This window comes from Necator americanus, chromosome X (genome assembly GCF_031761385.1).
Source record: "Necator americanus strain Aroian chromosome X, whole genome shotgun sequence".
In the NCBI taxonomy this organism is placed as follows: Eukaryota; Metazoa; Nematoda; class Chromadorea; order Rhabditida; family Ancylostomatidae; genus Necator; species Necator americanus.
Window position 1 is genome coordinate 16,112,902 of NC_087376.1, and position 18,120 is coordinate 16,131,021.

The 18,120-nt window shown below is 42.8% G+C and overlaps 3 protein-coding genes across 6 annotated transcripts; 2 read left to right on the forward strand and 1 right to left on the reverse strand.

Annotated features, from left to right (window-relative positions):
* Positions 1-148: 148 nt before the first annotated feature.
* Positions 149-1,280, forward strand: RB195_023470 (uncharacterized protein; the record flags this gene model as incomplete). Its single annotated transcript, XM_064210917.1, has 2 exons — positions 149-663; positions 806-1,280. The coding sequence occupies 2 exons, from the start codon at positions 149-151 to the stop codon at positions 1,278-1,280; spliced, it is 990 nt and encodes a 329-aa protein (XP_064066798.1).
* A 917-nt stretch (positions 1,281-2,197) lies between these two features.
* Positions 2,198-6,650, forward strand: RB195_023471 (uncharacterized protein; the record flags this gene model as incomplete). 3 transcript variants are annotated; one of them, XM_064210918.1, is made up of 3 exons in its annotated part: positions 2,198-2,854; positions 2,910-3,374; positions 5,886-6,650. In XM_064210918.1, the coding sequence occupies 3 exons, from the start codon at positions 2,198-2,200 to the stop codon at positions 6,648-6,650; spliced, it is 1,887 nt and encodes a 628-aa protein (XP_064066799.1). The 3 variants fall into 3 exon arrangements, with proteins under 3 accessions (XP_064066799.1, XP_064066800.1, XP_064066801.1); XM_064210919.1 differs by lacking the exon at positions 5,886-6,650 and adding an exon at positions 4,890-5,086 and having other exon boundaries at positions 2,910-3,369; XM_064210920.1 differs by lacking the exons at positions 2,198-2,854; positions 2,910-3,374 and having other exon boundaries at positions 5,934-6,650.
* A 982-nt stretch (positions 6,651-7,632) lies between these two features.
* On the reverse strand, positions 7,633-16,831 carry RB195_023472 (uncharacterized protein; the record flags this gene model as incomplete). Of its 2 annotated transcripts, XM_064210921.1 has the most annotated exons (5): positions 7,633-7,639; positions 7,697-7,791; positions 7,844-7,983; positions 13,428-13,575; positions 16,706-16,831. In XM_064210921.1, the coding sequence occupies 5 exons, from the start codon at positions 16,829-16,831 to the stop codon at positions 7,633-7,635; spliced, it is 516 nt and encodes a 171-aa protein (XP_064066802.1). The 2 variants fall into 2 exon arrangements, with proteins under 2 accessions (XP_064066802.1, XP_013306545.2); XM_013451091.2 differs by lacking the exon at positions 7,633-7,639 and having other exon boundaries at positions 7,693-7,791.
* Positions 16,832-18,120: the final 1,289 nt, after the last annotated feature.

Sequence of the window (18,120 nt, forward strand, 5' to 3'; positions counted from 1 at the left end):
TTGCAACCTGCCCATGGGTTTTAAATTTTATGCAAAATACAGTAATAGAAAAGAGTCTCCTGATTCCGGAGGAAAGCCTAGTACGGTAGCGCCAGGTAGGACGGGGTTGCAGGAGTCATATAAGGTACCGAAACGGAAAAGGACTAGGATGGCGATCTGTACTTATAACGTACGTACGCTTGCATCGGAAGCGGCCATCGAAGATCTGATGATGCAAGCCAGGAAGATCAAGTACGACGTCATCGGTCTGACCGAGACGAGACGACGTCACCCTCTCAACGCCGTATATGAAATTGGAGAAAAACTATTCTTAGGAACATGCGACAGTAGAGGTGTTGGTGGAGTTGACGTCCTCGTCAACGCGGGTTTGGCAAAGAACATCGACTCTTTCGAACAACTTACGACCCGAATAGGACGTCTGCGGATGAGAAGATGTGGTCCAACACCAGCTTTGACTATCTTCGTCGCTTACGCTCCAACATCAAGCTACGATGAAGAAGAAGTCGAAGCTTTCTATATGGATCTGGAGAAGTTCCACCGAGAAGACCATGCCTTCTACAAGGTCATAATTGGCGATTTCAACGCCAAGGTTGGCCCAAGAAGAACGCCGGAGGAACTTCACATCGGGACCCACGGATTACATTGGAACGACCAGGGGGAGAGGTTCTCCGAGTTCATCATGACGACTAAGACCATCCACGGAAACTCGCAATTCCAGAAGCCCTCCTCTCTACGCTGGACCCTGAACTTGGTGGCTTTCTCTGCTCTCCTTCACAAGGAGAGCAGAGAAAGCCACCAAGTTCAGAGGCAGAAGTCCCAGGACTATCATCAACTGGGATCTCTTCGCTACGCTAGCCGACTTTTGGGAAGGTTCCCCAATGGACAACATCGACGAGGAATATGACCGGCTTGTTGAACACTTTCACGACTTCACGAAGAAGGCTGAGAGTTTCAAAACCAACAAGAGAAGCCTGTCTCTTGAAACTCTCGAGCTGATACACGCGCGTGGAGCAGCACGAGCCGCAAGCAACCAAGAACTCACTTCCGTGCTCGCAAGGCTTTGCAGAGAGGCGATAAAGGAATACCTTAAAGAGAGAAGAGCAGAAGTGCTGGCTGATGCTGCAGAGGCGGGGAAAAGCATCGGCTATGTCCGTCGAGACTTCGCCAGTCGTAAGACAAGGATGACTGCTCTCCGGAACCCGAGAGGAACAACCATTGCATCGAGAAGGGGGATGGAGAAAATCATCTACGACTTCTACTCTGATCTCTTCGACAGTTAAGTCCACTTGTCTCCTCACCATCTGAGGGAAGGCGGGCATGTCGTTCTAGAGGTTTTCCCGTTCGAAATACGACGTGCAATCATGTCGGTAAGAAACGTACGGCACCCGGTCCCGACAGAATAGGACCAGAAAGCCTGAAGAACCTTCCTCCAGTACTCATCAACATCCTGGCGAGGTTCTTTACACGTTATCTGTCGGAATGCAAGGTTCCCAAACAGTGGAAGACCAGCAAGACCGTGTTGCTGTATAAAAAGGGAGATCCACATGACATCGGCAACTATCGCCCAATCTGCTTTCTGTCCGTCATCTACAAACTCTTTACAAGAGTGATCCTTAATAGGATTGAAAAAGTCTTGGATGAAAGACAGCCATGCGAGCAAGCAGGGTTTCGAAAAAGATTCAGCACGATTGACCACATTCACACTGTTTCGAAACTCATCGAGGTATCACGAGAGTACAAGATGCCGCTCTGTCTCACCTTCATCGACTTAAAAAGGCGTTCCACTCAGTTGAGGCGGAAGCGGTCATGGAAGCCTTGGACAACTAATTCGTCCCCACTCAGTACATAAAGGTACTTCGAGAGTTGTACAGTAATATTACGACCAAAATTTCTCCATTCTACAAGAATATTCATTCATCATTGACGTGAAGAGGGGGGTCCGACAGGGTGATACAATCTCACCCAAAATATTCACAGCCAACCTCGAGAACGCAATGCGAAAGTTGGAATGGGACGACATGGGAGGTCGACGGTCGGAAGCTACACCATTTGCGCTTTGCTGATGACATTGTACTGATAACAACTAACACCAGCCAAGCGGGACGAATGCTGACCGAATTCGACGAAACATGTGGATGCATCGGTCTTCAGCTGAATCTAAAAAAGACGATGTTCATGCAGAACGGATGGGTATCGGATGCCCCATTCACGCTCAACGGAACGAACATCCGAATTCACCAGCTACGTTTGTCTGGGTTGGGAATTGAACATGATGAACGACCTGACCCCCGAGCTGGGCAGGAGGAGACGAGCGGCTTGGGGAGCGTACAAGAGCATCGAGGATGTAGTGAAGAAGACCAGGAACACCCGGCTCGCTCACCTCTTCAACACCACCATACTTCCTGCTTTGACCTATGCTTCGGAAACCTGGGCATTTCGCAAGCAGGAAGAAAACGCGGTGAGCGTCATTAAACGTGCAATTGAGAGAGTGATGCTAGGAGTATTCCGTTTCACGCAAGTGAGGGACGGGATTCGAAGTTCTCTGCTACGTGAGAGATTGAAGAATAGAGTCGCGTTTGCCAACAAAAGTAAAATAAGGTGGGCCGGACACGTAATGCGCTTTAACGACAACCGTTCGACCAGAACCGTGAGTGACTGGGTTCCCCGCGATATTAAGCGTACTACAAGAAGACCGCCGACCCGATGGTCAGATTTCTTCATGAAGTCCTTCAAAGAAAAGTACGATGCTCTTCGTGTCCCACGCGAAAGGAGGAACCACTGGGCTGCTCTGGCACGCGATCGGGACAAATGGAAGGCGCCCGCTCGACCAGTTCGAAAATCAACGGGAGTCAAGGTGATCAAGGTGATCGAGGTGATTGAGGTGATCAAGGTGATCAACGGGAGTCAAGGTGATCAAGGTGATCAACGGGAGTCAAGGTGATCAAGGTGATCAAGGTGATCAAGGTGATCAAGGTGATCAAGGTGATCAAGGTGATCAAGGTGATCAAGGTGATCAAGGTGATCAAGGTGATCAAGGTGATCAAGGTGATCAAGGTGATCAAGGTGATCAAGGTGATCAAGGTGATCAAGGTGATCAAGGTGATCAAGGTGATCAAGGTGATCAAGGTGATCAAGGTGATCAAGGTGATCAAGGTGATCAAGGTGATCAAGGTGATCAAGGTGATCAAGGTGATCAAGGTGATCAAGGTGATCAAGGTGATCAAGGTGATCAAGGTGATCAAGGTGATCAAGGTGATCAAGGTGATCAAGGTGATCAAGGTGATCAAGGTGATCAAGGTGATCAAGGTGATCAAGGTGATCAAGGTGATCAAGGTGATCAAGGTGATCAAGGTGATCAAGGTGATCAAGGTGATGTATGTATGTATGTATGTATGTATGTATGTATGTATGTATGTATGTATGTATGTATGTATGTATGTATGTATGTACGTATGTATGTATGTATGTATGTATGTATGTATGTATGTATGTATGTATGTATGTATGTATGTATGTATGTATGTATGTATGTATGTATGTATGTATGTATGTATGTATGTATGTATGTATGTATGTATGTATGTATGTATGTATGTATGTATGTATGTATGTATGTATGTATGTATGTATGTATGTATGTATGTATGTATGTATGTATGTATGTATGTATGTATGTATGTATGTATGTATGTATGTATGTATGTATGTATGTATGTATGTATGTATGTATGTATGTATGTATGTATGTATGTATGTATGTATGTATGTATGTATGTATGTATGTATGTATGTATGTATGTATGTATGTATGTATGTATGTATGTATGTATGTATGTATGTATGTATGTATGTATGTATGTATGTATGTATGTATGTATGTATGTATGTATGTATGTATGTATGTATGTATGTATGTATGTATGTATGTATGTATGTATGTATGTATGTATGTATGTATGTATGTATGTATGTATGTATGTATGTATGTATGTATGTATGTATGTATGTATGTATGTATGTATGTATGTATGTATGTATGTATGTATGTATGTATGTATGTATGTATGTATGTATGTATGTATGTATGTATGTATGTATGTATGTATGTATGTATGTATGTATGTATGTATGTATGTATGTATGTATGTATGTATGTATGTATGTATGTATGTATGTATGTATGTATGTATGTATGTATGTATGTATGTATGTATGTATGTATGTATGTATGTATGTATGTATGTATGTATGTATGTATGTATGTATGTATGTATGTATGTATGTATGTATGTATGTATGTATGTATGTATGTATGTATTTATGTATGTATGTATGTATGTATGTATGTATGTATGTATGTATGTATGTATGTATGTATGTATGTATGTATTTACCCTCCGAGGCAACCTATCCTTAGGGGTAAAGACTGGCAACGGTGGTTGTTAATTGCGCTGCGCAGCAGTTAATAGCATCAGCAGAGCATTGCGCTGCCTTTGCCTTATGCCCGGCCCTTCGTATCGTCCATCTTCTGCCCTCATAATCTAATGAGGTGCGAAACATGCCTCGTAGGAGCATGCTATCTCTGGTATTGCTTCTCTATGGAGTATTGATCATTTAAGTATAGAGATACATCGAACGATTGCACACGAAATACCAGAAATAGAAAATAATAGTGTTTTATCTGTGTAAAACAAGCAGATCGAAACGTTTACAAACTATTTCAGTACCTTACATTACATTAAACAAATACAAATTCACATGTAGAAGATATAGATATATATTTGCATTTATACAGATATATCTATATATCTATATCTGTACAAATACAAATATATGTATATCTATATCTTCTATATATTTTTCAATCAGCTTTATCTTCTTGCTTTCAGCTTTCAGCGGGTACTCAACGACCACCCCCAGTAGCAGTGTTGTAGTAAGTAATTATTCTCTGGATGACCGTGACAAGTTGCGTGCAGAGAGGAATAGCAGTGCGTCACAAGCAGAAAAAAAGAGGGCATTATTGATTTACAGTTTACAGATTGAAGATATTGGAGGTAACCTTAAAGACAGCATACCACGAATTTGAGGTGGTGCGGATTTAAGGTGGAGTATGCGTATACAAGGTCGTAGGTTGTGGAGACGGGGGTAGTTCCGCTTATCTCTGCACCTGCATCACTGCAAATAGCCGCCTCCAGAATGTTGTTTTGTACGACGCCATCTATTGCAAGGCTCCACCCCTTGCGCCGACTCCGCCTTGCGATTCGTCAAAAATCAATTCGGACTGCCTTGATAGGCAGTAAGGGACGCTACGCGTGCAAGGGTGGCGCGGTGCAATAGAAAGCACAAAATGTACAAAACAGCATTCAAGGGCCGCAGTGATTCAAGGAGAGATGAGCGGGACCACCCCGGTCTCTATAATCTACAGCCCCGTATACAGATACTCCACCTGAAATCCCTACCACCCCAGATTCGTGGTATGCTGCCTTTAATTATCTGTGAGCGTACGTATCCCATAAGCACTATTTAACGCTTACAACCGTTGGTGGGGCCGCGTATACGAGTCTGATTGCTACCTGCACGTGGTGGCCCTGCTTTAACTAAACGCAATCAGGCGTTCGAGTGTACGCATTGGGAACGTACGAGCTATATAACCCACACTGAAAGGTGAAAGGGGCGGGTTTAGTGTGGCGGTTAGAGGTTCCGTTTCCTGTACGATCGATCGGAGGTTCGAATCCGCCCTAGTGCTCTCCAAGCCTTTCTTTCCTCTGGGGTCGACAAAGACCAGACCAAAGTACCATACTTGTCTGGGAGGATAAAGGCACTGTAGCCTGCACTGTTATATAGCGAAAGCTTCCCATACATTGCAAAAGGGTGCTGTCGTCCAGCACACCGCCAAAGCACATAACCTGAAAGGTCAACTGCCTGAAGGGAGCATGGAATCTTTGGCAACAACCATTCGTTTCGTCACGCTCAACTGCCGAACACTATCGAGTGAACTCCAACAAGCCGCTCTATCCAGACTTCTGCGATATCTCTGTGTGCCTTTTGCTGCACTGCAGGAAACACGCGTGAGAGATCGGCCCGTCATCAGCATCGAAAATTACACCGTATACTGCGGCGATGCTGATGAGAACAAAGTAGGTGGCTGCGCGATAGCTGTGAGGAACGACTACAAGAATCTGGTGGAGGAATTTGGCTCAACGTCGTCTAGATGCGCCTTTTTACGACTGCGGGATCGCAGAGGACGTAAACTCTGGATCGTAAGTGCTCACGCACCTACGGAAACCGCTGAGGACAACAGGAAGGACGCCTTCTATGATGAACTCAATGCGTTGATGTCTAAAATACCAAGCCAGCAGGTGGTTATTGTCGGAATCGACGCAAATGCGAAGATGGGACTCGAACAGCAATCCGATGTGCTAGGAAAATGGTATTATCCAGCGGAGCGCACGTCGGACAACGGTGACCGTCTGGTCGACTTGTGCGAACAGACGGGTCTCATCATCGCTTCCACGTTTAAGAGGAATCGTCGACGCCATCAGCTCACGTGGCAGTTGTCAACCCTTTTAACACCTGAAGAGCAACGTAAGCGGAAGATGAAGACTCTTAAGCTTCAGCTCGACTACGTTCTGGCGAGGAACATTCCTTAGTCAGATATCCGAAAATCTAGAGCTGTTTGGGACGTCGCGTTCGACTCTGACGACCATCCAGTTCTTCTCAGCCTCAAGATACGGTCCCACAAGAGAAACCGGAGAGTTCCTCTTCAACCGAAAATCGACATGGCAGGTCTGAAACACGAAGAATGCAGAACAAAATTCCGCCAACGTGTGTCTATTCATGTTGGAGTACGGACCAGGAAGAAGCTTAGCGATGCGGATTTCTTCACAAATCCAGGACGCTGCAAGGGAAACGCTCCCGGTTCTATTGTCGCGGAAGAAGTTTGCCTTTGCATCTGCGGAAACAAAATCCACACACAATTCTGTATGTGTCGCGCGCAGCGCTGGTGACTTCAACCAGGAAAAGCGTCTTAAAAGGAAGCTGCGTCGTCAACTGCAAAAAGACCGCGATAACGAGTGGACGTCAAGAGTGGAGGAATGTAGAATCAGCAGGTGTTATATGGGTTAGTCCCCCTCTCTCGAAATATTACATGACAACACTTAACTTTATGCTTAGATAACGTCGTTACTTTCAGAGAGAGCTAACGTTTTGGAGGCAGCACACCACGAATCTAACGTGGTGAGGGAATCCGCGGGGAAAACTAGAGATGAGGTTGTAGATTGTGGATTCAGAGGTGGCTCTGCTCACTCTTTCCACATCGTCCTAAAAAACAAGGTGGAAACCGTTTTAGTTACTATGAGGAACGATTAGAAAGCTCCTCTATGTATACACTCTAGTCCCTCAGCAACATATTCATTGGTTTCACTTGAATAGTTAGTCAAAGGGAACTCACTAGCTTCCGACTGCTGCGCAGCTTTGTGCGGCACGTGTGCAAAGGTGGCGCGTTGCAACCGAAATGGACGTGAAAAACTGACTCTTTGAAGCCGTTCTTAGAACGATTAGGGAAAGAACCACCCTGATGCCGCAATCTACAACCCCATCTCTAGCCTGTCCAGCGCTTTCCCTCATTACGGTTTAAAGGCTGCATAATCAGATTCGTGAATGCTGCATTTGAAGGTCAAAATGACAGACCACTTACCCAACGGAGACCAACCAAATTAGAAGGCAAAATAAAACAGCTCTCCGCTTTGACATCGAACGATCATAGTTCAGCGGCCAACGGAAATAGATCAACTGAAAGAAGTGACCACGGCGATTTACATGAAGAAGGCGTAACTGCACTTACTTTGTCAATGTTTAGCATTGTTAATGACAGCCCAGAAACGGCCAATCCTGTCCAGTTGAAGTAATGAACTACAGCACAAAGATGAATTTGTTGTAAAAAGTCGTGTTTACGAATAAGCAGCTCATTTGGATGACAGAATACTGAATGCTTGCCGAATAGAGAAAAGACCGGAGGAAGTTTCATAATATTGCCTCCTTTACTTTGATAACTTCGCTCGTTTTACCTTTATCATAAACTTTTCAAGCAGTTGTGATAGAATGTAGAGCCAGTAGCTGACAAAATTTCTCAGATGTCTGACTACACCAGACGGGTTTTAGGAGGATTTTCTTTTACGTGTAAACTTTTCAACACTTTAGTTACATCTCTTGTTATAACGACTACTTTACTGAAAAGAGATAAAAATCAATAGCTCAGTCGTTGTTATTGACTAACACATGTCTCAAACAAGATCTAACGCTGTTCCTTCTGAAATAGCATTCTCATAGAAACAACGAAGTTAAACATTTGGGAACAAGATTTTTCTAGCAGTTAATATTTCTTCTCTTCAGTTCAGAGCTTCTCCACACAATATTACTTCTACTTCATAATAGTGTGGAAATCATTCTCGTCGAACTGCAATACTAGGCGGATGTGTATTTTTTTTTTCAGGGTTTCCCAGCTGAAGAATTCGAGTTTTTCTATGTCATCAGAAGTTCAAAACTATGTTAAGAGTAACCTAAGATTTCCAAACAGATTTCCAAGATTTCTAAGATTTCCAAACATGTTGACACAATGTGTCGCAAGGTGGTTCCCTGATCCGTATAAGTTGGAGACAGCATGTGATGACGGTTGTCATGGCTGTTTTATACGGAAGGATGGAGCTAACGGAGGTCTACCTGCCTCTCCTGCGCAAGATCTTAATACTCTGCACCTCTGGACAATGGAGTCCAAACGTTTTTTGGTATAGCGACCTGGATAATAAGAGATCTTATCTTATCAGGACGTCTTTGATATTGGACAGCGGAAACACGAATACGACGTACAGTGCATCATGTTAGTTGTTTCTATGCGTTTAGTCCTTGTAGGTAGAACGCGAGAACAGATGCCAACATATACGACCTTCTGGAAGCTGCTGTGGGGCACAAAATGCTACGTGACTGCTCCACTGGAGACCAACGACAGAAGGTCACAGCTGGACGACGCTACGCTCCCTTTTCTCAGAAAGAAGGTCTTACCACGAAATGTCGTGCTTTCTTGTATACCCATCTGTCGTCCATCCCGTCGATTCTCATACAATGCTTTCCCCCAAAAAACCCACAAGCACCAACTCTCATCTAATAACTTCAGCAACTGATAACACAGGAGTGATGGATTTGTATGGAGAGCTGAAGATAGAGATGTGCTTCAAGGATTTCTTTTTCAAGTACATTGCTAACATACAAATTAGGAAGCACCTTAGAAGAGGAATTTAGGATTGGGACTTTAGATTAGGAGAGCAGAACGAAAACGGCAACTATTCCACAGGTCTGAATTCTGATATTTGAGTTTTTTTAACTCGCAATCTAAATGTTCTGGTGTCTAATTGACGTGTTATTAGTATTATCATTCTACTGGGGTTCTAAACGCCGTATCTTTTGGTCGAAAGTACGAAGTAGCCACAATACGGGAAAGAACATCTCTTATCGCAAATGAGGAAGGAAGGAAGTATACGACAACTACATTCTGGTGGACTTCCTATTCCAACGTGACTAGCACATTGGACAGGACTCTAACAAAGATTGCGACGTGCTTGGGGGAGGATTGAGTGCTTGTGCTAAACGTGACTCTAAGTTCTGTGCGATAAACGTAGATTAATTTTCAAAGCAACCGAGAATTACGTGGAAAAGGGGTTTCAGGCAATGTCTGAATACATTATACATTCAATTATTGGTAACCTGGGCGGATGTGGAGCAGTCGGTTAGAGCTCCGTTGTGGCCACAGGGTCAAACCGCCCTAGTGCAAACCAATCCTTTCATCCCTCCGAGGTCCGAGGATTCATCCCTCCGGGTTGGAACCAGACGTATCTTGGAGGATAAAAACATTAATCATCGGCTGGCCTCGCAAGTCATTGTATAGGCAAAACGCGAACCAAAACATCAACGATTACGAATTGCAGTAAAATACGTTGGCGCATCCCAGGTGGACTGATACGGCAGTGACTTTATCCTTTATCCGTTTATTTAAATGTAAGTATTTACTCTAAAATGGTTTCTGGTGCATTCGAAGTAAAATAGCGTGCTCTCTAAGTCACGCGACACGCCTCACTGAGCACGTGTTTGTAAAACTCGAACAATTTTAAAGTGGACGCGTGAGGACATTCGAAGCGGATTTATTAGCACCTGGAACTTTACCCTTCATCTTTTGTGCAAACAATATCCGTGATGAAACATCATCACACCCTTCCCTTGAAATCGGGATATCATTAGTTTGACGATCCTGGATCCGTCTACGAAAAAGACAGGCTTAGTGGTGTAGATTACGCGCATAACTACAATCACGCTCAAGGCATGCTTGCGTTCCGCGCCATCACTTTACCTCCCTCCCAGTTCGAAGAGCAGTAGAGACATTCCCAATGGTTGATTTTCTTCGAAGTTTCCAAAAAAGGATTATCATCCTCTTCATGCTCCTCAAAGAAGGAGAACTAACTTGGCAATTCTCGCACGTGATAAGATCAAATAAACGTATTGCTGGTGACCACGAAGACCAAAAGACCAAAAGAATTTGAAAAGACGTGAGAGGACGAGACTCAGAGGATGGCGCTCCATCAGAGCAATATAGCAACAAGATGAGAAGTTATTTCCCAGGCCTCAGTACCGGAGCTGGAGTCGCTGTTGGTAAGACCACCACTCTTTTTGAAATGGAGACTTCAACACTTCTCTGAACTGCCTGTAAATGCTCATCAGCTCCTGAATCCGAGCACATCTAACTACCAACAGCGAAGGATGTAAAAAGCCACCAGAGAGCATTGGTTTGTGTCTAGAATCGAACAGTGTCATGTCTGGTGGAGACAAACAAAAATAAAACCGTGGACTTAGTAACCTATTATTGCTCCTCTCCACAGGAGCATGGATCGAGTTTGGTGAGCCATAATCTCAGTGTTCTGTGCCATATATCAGGTGTGGAGGGGCGATCAGGAGGTAATGTGCGCCGCGCGTCTTCTGACAGCGTCGTTACCGCTACAGAAGTTCCCATCTTGCCAACGCTCTCACTGTGCACTGTTTGAGTGCAACAAGAAGCAAAGGAGCACGAAGTTGCTTGAAAGTCTCTGAACAGAAAACTTTGTAAAAGAGGAGGACTGCATGGATAAGTGAAATGTCGTGCAGAAATTTGAATGAAATTGTTTATTTTTCTTGCATCCACTTGTCAAATGGAGACCACTCACTCATCTGTGGAATTAAAAAGGAGGAATAGAAATTCCAGTGATAGGTGTTTTATCACACTTCTTTACAAGTGTTTTATCATATTTCTTCACATTCTTCGCTTTCTTTTCCGCATAACTATGTTAACGAAGTTGACATCCAACGTCAGTCGTCGCGCGTAGAATGCTTTCGCAGGCATGCATTGTATCTAAAGGTGTGTGCTGAAGATACAGAGGCGTCTGATACTCACTTTCACAATCTATCGGTTGCATTGATTTTATTCATACAACAGATAAAGAAGAGACGAAAAAAAAAACGCCACAAAAAACAGTAAAAAGCATGCTGTAAAGTTTCTTTTTCTATAGAAATGCAAACGCAAGAAAATTGAGTATTTCACATGCTTTACGAGAATCGTGAAGTTATTTTATGAGTTCTTTATTATAATGTCTATATCCTTAGTATTTAGTGCATGCCAACAGGTGTGACGTTTTTTAATTGAGGTCAACTTCATAATATTAATATATCACTCTTTGATATGCGTAATTAAATTGAGTAGAAAGATCTATTAACAGTCTTTATCCAATTCACAGGTAATATGTGTTGTTGGCTTTATTCATATGTCAAAACTCATTGCTTTCTCTCTTCCCCTCTTTCTCTGTTTCTCATCTCTTTTCTCTTCTCCCTTTACCAAGTCGCAGTTTCCATTGGGCTTTGAGACGCACACTTCATACATTCGGATTGTGTTCAACAGAGGTCGGCTTCTGGATGATTTCTAGTTGTCATGCCGAGTTCCCTTGGTGGAGTAACGGCAGTCGCAATTACCAGTATTCGCACAGCGCTATACAGGTCAGCGGCTGCCAGCCGATTGTGCGTGCGCCTCTCGTCCCTTATCCTCTACATAGTTTTGAATGTGACTGTCTTGAAGGAGATTATCAAACATCAGTATAAAACAATTCTCAATAAAAAAAAAACCTGCCGATCTATGACTGATCAGGTGTTCATCATCAAGAGAGTGGTTGAAGTGTAGCACCGCCTTTCCGCGCTTCGAAGCCGTTTTCTACCCTCCTTATTGAAGCAATCTTCTCAAAGCGCTTCGCGTACATGAAATCTAGATGGGTAGTTAGTTTGAATAAGTGACTATGTAAATCGAACGAACAACTGCTTCGGTTAGCATTTCATTTCACTTCGTTGTAGGTCACAGCTCCTAGTGAAAATTGGAGCAAGAGAGGAAGCAGCGGCAACATCTTTCGTTTCAACACCGCCACCTAATGGTGTAATACGAAAGGAAGAACGGCTGAGAATTATCTTACTGATATGTCCTGCCCTACCCTATCCTTTGCCGAAACGCGACTATGCCGACGAAGTTGTATTAATTACGGAAAAAAAATACGAAGGTACAACATGCTATCACTTGTAAAAACGTCATATCAATATTGGCCTTAGCCTACAGACCATTCGAACACCAAGAAATCCGTGAGCAGTTGTAAGTCTTCCGGTGCTTCCAAAAACAATAAAGGTTGACGGACAAACTGGAAGTTCTGTTACTCGAATTGCATGCCAAATAGTAAAGAGAGCAAGAAAAGATGTTTGGTAAAGATTCAACAAAGTTTTTTTCTGGCACTTAACTGCTTAACAAAGTGTTCGTAGCCGACTAGACGAAAATGGGAACCTATCTGTCGACTACTCGCTCTATCATGATGTACGATGTATGTTTACAGTGATGGCCAAACTAAATAGGGTGGAAAAAGAACTGCCGAAATAGTTATTTTCTAGTTGTGGCTGTGGTATAACATATAAGACAAAATAAAGAAGTGCATACAGAACTGTAGTTGACAACGAATACGAGAAAGATAATTTGAGGAGATCCAGCATTAACAGGCAGATTAGACATGATATATCGTTTAACAAATTAATTCTATGCTGTTTTTCTTACTTAAGATTGAGGAGCTTGGGATCAGTGTTAAGGTACGACACACTTCCGATGAAGATTTGAGCAGTCGCATCAATTGATGATATCATCGTTTATTTTTTAATGGGTTGTTTAATGTTATTTATTATTTATTATCATTTATTATTATTTTATTTTTTTGTTGGATTGTTTAATGTTTTACTTTTAACGGATTTTTAATGGATTTTTTTAACGATCCCAAGCAGTTGGAATCTACCAGGATTCTGAGTACGGAAGTGGACTAATTCGAGAAACCAACCAGTAAGTATCAAGTCTCCCACTGTCATATTCAAAATGAAGAGGTGCATCGTGTCTCCACTTCTCCTAAAGAGTTTTACAGCGCAAAATATGACCATCACGTTGAATACAGTTGCTGCCATGCTGGCGGCTAGTAGAAGATCATCAGTCTGAAAATACCTTTTACTTTCAAAATCTTCAAATGAGGGGTATTCTTCAAAAAGGTGCCCGACCTTCATCAAAATCTTTTCGATTTTTCAATTCTACCAAACATCGTTCCCTTTTTATATGTACCTACTAGTACTATGTATCTTATGTGATCTAGCGAAATGTTATGACTCATGAAACCTGAACCTGGCAATGTTCAATCCTCCTTCCACTATGGAAATATTATCACCGATCATTGCTTTCTCGTCATTTTTGGCCATTTCACAATTAAGATATGCCAAATCCGCAGCTATCAATAAAGGGACTTTTTTACTAACAGTGTCGACAGAGTCTAGAACTCGAACAGACTGCATAAATATGTACAGTGTGGAAAAATCACTGTCATTCAATTCTTATTCGGTAAAGTATTCCAAGCAGGATTCAGTGGAACCCAGTCCTAAGACAAGAGGAAAAAGTAAAGCTGTACAAAAAGTACATCCGAATGTGTTCATCTAGTTGAGCGCGACACCGCATGGATTGGGATGGGTAGCAGGATGAGAGGGTGTGAGTGAAGCAGGCAAAGATCGCCAGAAGTGTTGCACCCATCTAGCTGGCTAGACCTTGTTTGTATTCTCCTCTCTCAAAGCTAATAAAATACAACAATGGTGCGACAGATAAAAGAAAAATTTAATCCAACTCATCCACTGCAAGTTCAAGTCCATCCAATTCATTCAGAGCCCATTTCAGTTGATACGATGTGACTTTGAAAATCATTAACTATAACCAACTTGAGAAAAGGAGTGCAGTCCAATAACGCCTCTGTTGCTGCATTGATCCGGCTCAAATAGTGCATCTAAGCTTACTGCTATACTGGTGGGCAAATTTGCAAGGAAACTGGAATTGATTGGATTTGACCGAAAATATTGATAAAAACGTCAAAGACGCCTGGTCATCAAATCTCAAAAGATAGGTTTTTAACAAACAATGACAACTTCCGCACGTATCCAGCAAATGATTTTGCAAGTGCATTTTGGTATATAAAAAACATGCTAAAAGTTTTTCAAATAGCATAGCAGAACCGATAATGCATACAACATTCGATGAAACATTTCTCTTTTTCAACTTGCCTCTTTTTAACAGTATAATACAGACATTTTTCCTTCTCAAAAATAGCAGATAAAAATAATATATATTATACTGTTGAAAAAGAAAAGATTGAAAAGAACACCTGCCATCGGCAGCGAAGGCATACTCGAGCACTCCTTTTTCCAAGGTGACTTGCAGATCGAGAAAGACCTCGTCATAGAACTGCAAGCCTGTGCTGAACGTGCCACAAGACCGCGGAAAACAAACTTGGATCCAATTTCAAACACCACCAGGGAATTGTTGGAAACGACGTTGAGGCTTGATGCGAATGCATCGCACACTGAGCGGTTAGTAGCAAACATTAGCTGCAGAAAGCGTTGCAAGAGGACCTTTCAAAATACAGGCGGAAGAAGATTCTAAAAAGCAGCACGAAGAAGAACGTGTCTAAAGAACAGCCGCAGCGACCTCCGCGACTTTAATATTCCGCTAACAGCCTTGCTGAGCGAAGACTGATCCGCACCTCTTTTCGTCGTGAAGTGGAAATCGTCACGAAGAGGTCCTACTCGAACCTGTTCTCTTCGTCAGTTCCTGTGTTAACCCCGAACATTTCGACTGGCGAAGTTCCACCACGGATCCGGGCCTAGTTTTATAGCAGACTTTCTTCAGGCTGGTGGCCATCCGGTTGTGGCGCACATGACGTCCTATCTTCAGAAAGAAAGGATCTCAGACGAGTGGAAACCCTCGCAAACCGTTCTTTTTTAAAAGAAAGATCGAGGAGAGCTTCGGAAGTGCCGTCCGATGTGCTTGGTGAGCGTCTTGTACAAAGTATTAACCCGAATATCTAGGATACTGGATGAAGCCCCGCTCAAGGGTAAACTGCATTCCGTCAAAGGTTCAGCTGCATAAACCACATCCAGACCGTTTCAAGGATCTTAGAGGTTTGCCGGGAGTACGGCCCACCCCTTGTTCTAACCTTCGTCGACTACAAGAAAGCCTTCGACAGCGTACAAACGACTGCAACGCTACCAGCGCTGGTCGATCAAGGCGTGGACGCGTCGTATGTGAGGACGTTAGCCAATTGCAACGAATTGCACTGCAACACAACTTTTCCACCGTCCTCTCACCATATGCATCGGAAAAGGGGTACGACAAGGCGATACTATACTGACGAAGGTATTCGCGGCTGCATTGCAATGGATACTTTCCATGAAATCACTTTTTGGGAAGAAAGGGGACTCTGCGACCATCTGTTCGACTCTTCAAGCGTTTTGTTACGCAGATGAGACGTCAGGGAGACACACTGCCACGTCTAGACAGTTACTCACTAACCACAGAGCCCTTGAGAGATACCTTCTGAAGTTTAACTGACGCACGCAACACCTAGCCGGTCTTTGCAGTTCCAACTTTAGAACAATGTCCTGTCTTCGCGACCCAGCGGAATATATATTGAAAGCAAAGCATAGGTAGGGTGGTCACATTATGAGAAGAATCGATGATGGATGGACTAAACGAACGCTAGACTGGATCCCAAGAGATTTTAAATGGTCTCGAGGGAGGTCTCTAACGGGGTGTGTTCGCTGCATGAATGGACTAGCTGAGAGGTCAGCTAGATAGGGTGAAGCAGCTCGTCAACGTAGCTCACGTAACTTGTGAACATTTTGGATGACAATGACGAGGGTACGAAATGAGCGGAAAAGATACTGGCCCCGCACATCCAGTGAAGACAGACCATCTAAGTATCTAAGTGAGTAGTATAATACAGACATAGTAACTCAACTCTGAACAAGTAGCCGTTGTAGATAAATCGAATGTGTTTTCTTTCTTGAGAGCAGATGAGCAAAAAACATACAGAAACACAGAAACACGTGTCGCTCTCTCTTTCGTTTTCATTGAAATTAAACTTTATAAAAAATCTGTCGTTATCATCTTCTCAGTAGTTTCACTCTCTTAGCCTTATGATAACGCCTATAGGAAGTGGAAAGACTGTGTTCTTTTCATTTTAGTATTCCAAAATATTTCCCATGTAGTAGAAAGAACCCAAAAATAGAAGTGGAGAAGAAGATCTACCGTGTACATGAAAATCATGAAAGCATGGTCGTTGTAGCACTCCTGAATCATTGATACGGTTGTAGTTGAGGGCAGCGGTTTTGAGGCGTTATCCGTTCCATTTGTCGCCTTCTTTAAGAGTTCCATCAGCTAAGCTCTTTCATCGATGTTACTGAAACAATGAGAAGAAACCGCGTTTTTCTAGCATTCACTCGACACTATATAAAACTAATAAATCTCAAGTTGTCAAGCAGTTTTCTTACTACAACGCTTATTAAGAAAGCTGCAATGTTAAATACTGTGCAAGGTTTAGTTTACATTCGTATTCGACAGCAGAGATGGAGTTATTTTCAGTGTTTGCGAAGGACAAATTACTATCAATTTACTTATTACTAGGGCACAGATGAAGCTAGATCTATGAAAGCTGAGAACGGTTTCCTGATTTCTGATAGAGTTCTGATACGCTGTGAACTTGTGATGAGAAATCCTACTGAAACCACCTCACGACATTTCACCAGTGCTTTGCAGACAGCTTCCTGCTAGCAGCACTGTTAAGCTTTGCAGTCCAGTAACAGCCTAAGAGAACACTGCGATCTTCGAGGGCGAGACTATTCGATACTGCGTTACTACTGCAGCAAGCATCAATACTTTGTCGTACTGCACTCTCACATAAACGATTTATTTTCGTCATTATTTTTACATTCGAAAAGAGCATCTTCACCGACTAGATGCTAGCTTCGATTTTTTTCTGGCTGGTTGTCGTCTCATTTCACCAGATTCCATCAGAAAAATGAGGAAGGGATCATTATTTGTGGTGCATATGGCCGTTGTAAACCTAAAGAATAGGGAGGAGAATTTACAACTATGCTGTAACATAGTATTTTGGATGTAAACGGTTTTAATCTTCCAGAAAAAAAAAACTTTTCTCAACGCATGAAACGAAGAGCACTTTTTCTCTGCACAAACAGAGTTGTGTGCACAGAAACGGTTACTTCCAGTAGGAAGGAATTAAGGTTAGTTGCGACTTATGTGATGGTGCTCTACAGGTGTTATCAGCCAATCTCTCCTATCTTGTCCTTATACGTACTAGTCAAGACAGGATGCTTATTTTAATACCACTTACCCAAAATTTGCGAGAGACGGATCCACATCAAAGCAACACCATCGAAAATTTTGGTGTTATAGGTTAAATCGATTGAGCTCGTCAAATCGATTATTCCAATTAGATCGATCAGACAGATAACAGGACAGGTGGATTAAATAGATGGATAGATCGCACAGATATATAACGCCGAAACGTTAGCTGTTAATAAATATCAATACTGTTTGAGTTTGCCTACCGTTTGGATGCTTTCTGTAGGTGATAAGGCGCTTGAGAGAATAAATCACTAATGGCTTCGATTTTCCAGGCTCTGACGAAGGCGAAAACGCCGAAA